Below are 6,184 nucleotides of genomic sequence, written 5' to 3'. Positions count from 1 at the left end.
AGTCGCAGCCCCTGCTGTGGTCCGACACAGCCCGCAAGCCTGGCCTTTGTTGATGGGATCCCGCTACCTTGACACCGGGGGAAGGGCTCTAAGGGTGACCCCATGCCCCCCTCAGGGGTGGGGTAGCCGGAGTTTTGCAGGTTCCAGGAGGGACCCCTGCTCGGTCCTGAGAACACACAGCGGCTCCTGACAGCGGGCCCCACATGGCCCTCCTGTCCCCCACCGCCCTCTGACCTGACCTGGGGGCCCTACATGGGATAGGGGGGAGCAGAATCCCCTCCCAATCCCTGGGCTCCTGAAGCAGCTGGGGCTGGGGAGGGTGGGGCTGGGGCTGCAGGTAAAGCCCAGGTGTCCCCTGACCCCACTCTGGGCTGCCTCTTCAAAGAAACCCGATCTAGGACCCCAGGTGGCTGAGGACCTGTTGATGTCTGTGATAAGTGGCGGGCTGCCCAGGGGCCAGGCAGCAGACAGTCTTCCCCCTGTCCCTGGAGCACTTCCCCGGGCCAGGCATTGTTCACAGGGCAGTTCACACAATCCTGTTTGCTCCCCACTTTACAGGTGAGGAAGCTGTGGCACAGAGAGGTTCTACAGTTGCCCAAGGTCACACAGCCATGTGGATGGCAGGTACCACAGCCTGAGGGTGTCTGTGCCAGAGTCAGGGACAGGAGCCTGCACCTGACTGGGGACAGCACACTTTGTCATTCTGTCTCCTCTCCCTCAGGGCAAAAGCCGCTACGGCTGTGCCACCTCCCCACCCCACTGTCCCCACTGCGTGCCTCCGCTCCTACCTGCAGGTCTCCTCCGTGCTCGGAGCTCAGCTGGGAGAAGAACTCTGAGGGGTCTGGGATGCGACACTTCAGAACCTTCTTCAGCCTGAACAAGGGAGAGGAAGGAGGGTGAGGACAGGAAGTGGCCACAGTGTCCCCTGCCAGAGCCCACAGCTCTGCGGGCAGGTCACAGGCCAGTCCACATTCACCCAGTCAGGCCCCACTGCAGGAGGATGCTGGGCGGGTTCTGGGGACACAGGAATGGCCACCAGAGAAGGTCCCTGACTTCAGGGTGCTGACATTCTGAGGAGGAGACAGACATATACCAGGCATGCCACAGTACCACCATCCTGTGGAGCAGAGTGTACTCAAGAGGACGTAGAGGTGGGCAGAGACCACACAAGCCAGAGTGGTTGGGGTTGGAGGTGGCTGGCACAGAGTGAGGCATGAGAAGGGAAGTAGGAGAGAGTCCTCCTAGTCAGGGATGCCATGGGTAATGGTTCAGGTTGTGCACTGTCCAAGGGCATCTGGCTTTGGTGGGTGGACTGGACAGTGAGTGGGGGACTGAATTCCAGCCCTGTTGTTTGCCAAGCTGAGTGTCAGAGATCTGTGTGCATCTGCCTGAGGAAAAGGGCACTGTTTTCTTATTTGCAGTAAAGTTCCAAATGGCTGGTGGAGGCCCTGCACTGTCAGGGTGTATTCCAGGGACAGTGGGAAGTCACAGGAATGGACTGAGGGGGGCTGAGAATGTCAGAACCACCACACTGGGCCCAGATCAGGAGAGTGGGGCTTCCACCCCAGCCTCACTGCTAACTGGCTGTGTGACCTCAGGCAGGTTAAAATCCAGTGGCAGCCCCTGACTCGCTGCCTTCCCTGACTGTGGAGAGTCAAAGGGATGTTCCAAATGGACACATTTTGGGCACAGTCCAGGGCTGTCTCTCCTTTCAGTAGCACCAGGACTGACCTCAGGGAGCAGTGTCCCTGGATAGAAGGGTGGCCTCCTCACTACCCTTCCACACAGGAGCGAGAACCACAGCCAAAAGCCCTGGTCCCAGGCCACCAGGCACACAGCACCAGGTCCTCACTATGGCCTTTTTTAAGACCCCAGAAAGCAAACACTGCCCACAAGTCCAGGTTCAAGGTCAGCCTCCCTCTGGGCTCCGGCCACATCGGCCTCCCGGAGTTGTGTTCCTGAGGTCCCTCCCTCTTCCTACCCAGGGCCTTTGCACCTGCCGTTTCTCTGCCTGCAGGGCTCCCCGTCCCCTCCGCCCCACCTGGGAAGCTCCTCCTTCAGATTCCAAGGGCATCATCCCCTCCTGGGGGACACGACCCCTGCACCCCCCAGCCGAGGTCCCTCTCCCTGTCACCTGCTCCTGACTCCTGGTACCTGCCGTCCCTGTCTGCGTCATTGCCTATTGGTTAGGAAGCACCCGCCTCCTCACGGGCTGCCCTGGGTGCTGGGAACAGGCCCGTGTCTTGCCCTCGTGTTCCCAGCACAGAGAGGGCTGGAGGAGTGGACACGCAGCCTGGGCAGACCCGGCAGGACCCAGGCTCGCAGAGAGGGCACTGCCCAGGGCAGGGCTCAGGGGCTCTCCCTGGAGGCCGTGGCCTCCCCGACTCCCCCCCTTGGGCTGACACTTCCTGTCCTCACCCTCCTTCCTCTCCCTTGTTCAGGGCAAGGCCAGGTGTTGGTGGGGCTGGCCCTTGGGAGCAGGTGCAGGTGGGGCAGGGGCAGGGGCTCAGGGCAGAGCCAGCTGCGGGGAGTGCCCGCTGGGTAAGAGCGCGAGGAGCAGAGGGCCCTTCTTACCACGGCCCGATGTACCCGAAGTTGGCCAGGAAGTAGACGGAGACCATGAGGCCCACAGCAACCCCGAGGCCCAGGATGGTGTGGCTGAACCAGGGCAGAGGCAGGGTCTCCTTCCCAGGGGCTGCCCAGGGGGGAGGGAAGCAGGAGACGGGTCAGAGAAGAGGCCCGTGTCCTGCCGGGCGCCTGTGCTGGGGGCTGGGGTCCCGCTTAAGGCCACCCCTCCAGGAAGCCAGGCGTGACGCTTAAAGGAAATGACACTCCAGAGCCCCTGGGCTCGCCGATCCCACGGGCCCATCTGGGGGCACACAGGGGCCCAGCCTGGCTTGAGCCTGAACGTCACAGGGTGTCAACCCGCCCTGCACCCGCCATGGAAGTCCCTCCCCTGGGTGGGCCCTGTCCCCGCAGGCTGCATCAGGAGCCAGCAGGGGCCTGGGGGCAAGCTCTGCGCCCCACCCGCTGCCCCAGAGCCACCCCCAGGTGCCCGCAGCCCCGGTACCTGCAGGCCTCGTCCTGAAGGCCAGCGGCTGGCTCCAGGGGCTCCACACAGTGTGGTCGCCTCGCTGGGGCCTGACCCGCACCTGCAGCTCATACGGGGTGCGCGGGGTGAGCTGCTCCAGCCAGATCCATTGCTGCTGCTGCCTGAGGCTCAGCAGGGCGGCCTCCTGGGCAGGGGCAGGGCTGTCAGCATGGGGGGACAGGCCCCCACTGCCCACGGCACCTCCCACGGCAGAGCCCGGACGCTGGCCCAGCAGCGCCCGCCCTGATCTGCCACCCCTCTCCCAGCCTTCCCGATGGCTCCCTGACTGCCCAGCTGCTGGGTCCCCAAGCCCCAGGGTCACCCTGACTCCCTGCAACCTCCACACTGAGCCATCTGCCCGTGGGTGTCTCCACCAGAGGCCACCTGGGGACCTCCACTGGAGTCCCATCTCCGCGAGGAAGAGGGGTGGCTCCACAGGTGCCCACCCGCCTCGGACGCCTCTTTCCCTTCTTCCTGTCCCCCAGACACGTGGGCTGCGTCCTGCCTGTGAGAGGCATGACGTCCTCTGTATTTGGAAAATGGTCACCTGAGTCCCAAGTGGCCCCCACGGTCTCTCTCAAATGTCTGTCCCTGTAGTTCCCTTGATGGCCCTTGTCAATCCATGTCCCCATCTCGCATCCTCGTGTCTGACTACTGCCCTCCCTGGGAGCGTGTGTCGGAGTCCCCGAGAGTGGCCAGCTCCCCAGCCTGGCCTTCCACGCTCAGTAAACGAGTGCAGAGAGGGATCAAGTGAACAGAGGAGTAAGTGGGGACCCGCGGCCCCACGGACAGGGCACTCTGGAGCGTGGAGAAGCTGCTTCGTTGCCCTCTGAAGCCACATGGGGCAGACGGTGGGCAGCAGCTGACCCTTGGCTTCATGGGTCTTGTCCTGGGGGCTGTGTGGATGCACCCCAGCTGCATCCCCAGGCGGTGGGCAGCACCATGCAGTGGGGGAGGTGGGGACAACTCAGCCACCCGCCCCTGCCTGGGGCTGGCGGGACTTGGCTGAGCTGGAGGACAGACAGGAAGTGGACATGCAGCAGGACAGGGAGGAGCCGGGTGGGCCGGGCCGGGCCGCCTCCTACCTCCCAGCTGTGGCCCGGGGACCGCGTGCGGACCTCAAACTCCAGGTAGGACTCGATGTAGTGGGAGACCAGGGAGGTGCGCCAGGTCACGTTGCATGTGTGGGTCCCAACCTCGAGGACCTGGAGGGAGTCGGGGGCCAAGAGGCGCACTGGGGACAGGAGAGAAGAAGGGACAGCTGGGTGCCTCTGGGTGGTGACAGCAGACCGTCAGGCCGGACCTCACCGGCACCCCTGCACCACTGACCCTCCCTCCTGGCCGCCGTCCCTCCCCTCCCCCATGCTCAGGGCTGTCCCCTCCTGCAGGTCCCTGCTCAGAGCCTCCTGAGCCTCCTGGCCGCCAGCCTGCTGCTGTGCCCTCCAGCACGGACCACCCACGGCGCTAGTGTCTGCTGTGGCTCCCTTTTCTGTCTCAGCCCCGCAGAGGGCAGGACTTGAGGTGCCCGGTGCCCTGGGCCCTGGAATGGCCCCTGGTTTTCAATGTGATGGTCACAGGGGATTCTGAAGCTGACCCTCCTCTCTAGGGCTCAGGTCTGAGCCAACTACGTGCCGAGTGGCTTCCTCGACTGGGCTCAGAGTCCCTCACCAGACTGTGGCCAGGCGGCTCTGGGTACCTCCAGAGGAGGGGACGGGGCTCAGCACGTCCCGTGTCTGCACCCCCGGTTCTCGCCACCCAGCTCTCCCCTAGAGAGGTCCCCAGGTCAGGGGAAGGGGGTGGCCACAGGCCACTTCCAGCCAACCTTCCCAGAGCCCTGCTGGGCACAGGCCTGGTGCCAGGTGCTCAGAGAGGAGCCCAGGGCGAGCGAGGCAGTGACACGTCAGACGGCTGAGCTCAGGGCTGGGCGTCGGGTGGGTGGCTGGAGGAGGGGACCCTCGGAGCCTTCAGGGTGGGGGGACCTCCTGGGTGGGTGGCCTTCCAGATGGGGCTCAGAGGCACTGCTGGTGGCCCGGGTTCAGGTCCAGGCTGCAGGGCGGGGGCCAGGGAGGACAGCCAGGGCCACCCCTGAGCCCAGGGCGGGAGCTGTTGGCGGGTGGTGATGGGGACAGAGCCCTGCAAGGCAGGAAGGGGCGCCCAGCCCGCCGGCCCTCACTCACTGCTGTGGAAGGGCCTGAAGGCCTGGCTCTTCAGCAGGCGCCACCGCCCGTCCTCCCAGCAGACCACGCTGATGTTGAGGACGTCCACCGAGTTCACGGGCTGGGACTGCAGGGAAGAGAGGCCGTGTGGCTGCCAGCCGCAGGGGGGCTCGGGGACCACCTCAGGTCAAGGCCTCCCTCACTGCTCCCAGGTGGCCTCTTGTGGCTCCAGAGGCCACGCCTTCCTCACTGTGACCTGTGGCCACATCGCCTGTCCCCTGACCCTCGAGAACCCACAGAAGCCAAGGAAAATGTGGCCTGGGCGTCCCTGATGGAGAGTGCCCAGGTGCCACCCGGGATACGGCCATGAGCCCCCCAGAGGCAGCCAGCCAGCAGCCCCCAGGGCCAGGGCCAGTCCCAGCTGTGCCCTCCCTGGCTGTGACCTCGGGCAGGGGCCCACCCCTCTGACCCTCCTTTCTTCATGAGTGAGAAGGGACGGTGCTGGGGCCACTCACAATGTAAGGACCCATGGACAGCAACAAAGCCAAGCGCCCGTCCACGCGCTCCAGCCTCACGAGTTCCCCCCGGGGAGCCGCCATTACCGCTCCCATTTCACAGAGGGGACACCAGGGCACTGAAGCTGCCCAAGGTCATCCATTTGGGGGACGATGCCACCAGCCCTGCTGTCCAGCTCAGTCCCCACACAGCCCTATCGCCCTGCGTGCCCAGCCCTAGCACGAGTCCCCTGTGGGTGTCCTGTTACTGGGGCTGTCCCCATTTGACAGGGACGATGGGTGTGTCACAGGACCCACAGAGCGCGGGGGACGCGGCCTGGACAGAGGCGCATGGCCTCACTGGTCCAGGGCAAGCCAGGCCAGGCTGAGCTCTGACCCCGGGTCCCCTCCCTCCTGCCGCCGCCTCCTCAGCCCGGGAGCCG

At 65.1% G+C, this 6,184-nt stretch overlaps 1 protein-coding gene across 4 annotated transcripts in view; it reads right to left on the bottom strand.

Moving 5' to 3' along the window:
• Positions 1–6: 6 nt before the first annotated feature.
• Positions 7–6,184, bottom strand: part of Il2rb (interleukin 2 receptor subunit beta) — a 15,333-nt gene continuing 9,155 nt past the window's right edge. For all 4 annotated transcript variants that reach the window (XM_048801805.1, XM_015482739.2, XM_048801822.1 and 1 more), the window contains 5 exons: positions 5,269–5,374; positions 4,177–4,325; positions 3,071–3,236; positions 2,575–2,695; positions 7–873 (listed from right to left, as the gene is read on the bottom strand). In XM_048801805.1, the coding sequence (XP_048657762.1) occupies positions 699–873; positions 2,575–2,695; positions 3,071–3,236; positions 4,177–4,325; positions 5,269–5,374 (717 nt within the window). In that variant the 3' untranslated portion in view covers positions 7–698. The remainder of the gene's footprint in view (positions 874–2,574; positions 2,696–3,070; positions 3,237–4,176; positions 4,326–5,268; positions 5,375–6,184) is intronic.

This window comes from Marmota marmota, unplaced genomic scaffold, assembly GCF_001458135.2.
Source record: "Marmota marmota marmota unplaced genomic scaffold, marMar, whole genome shotgun sequence".
NCBI classification, from domain to species: Eukaryota; Metazoa; Chordata; class Mammalia; order Rodentia; family Sciuridae; genus Marmota; species Marmota marmota.
This window is presented reverse-complemented; position numbering and strand designations above follow the sequence as displayed.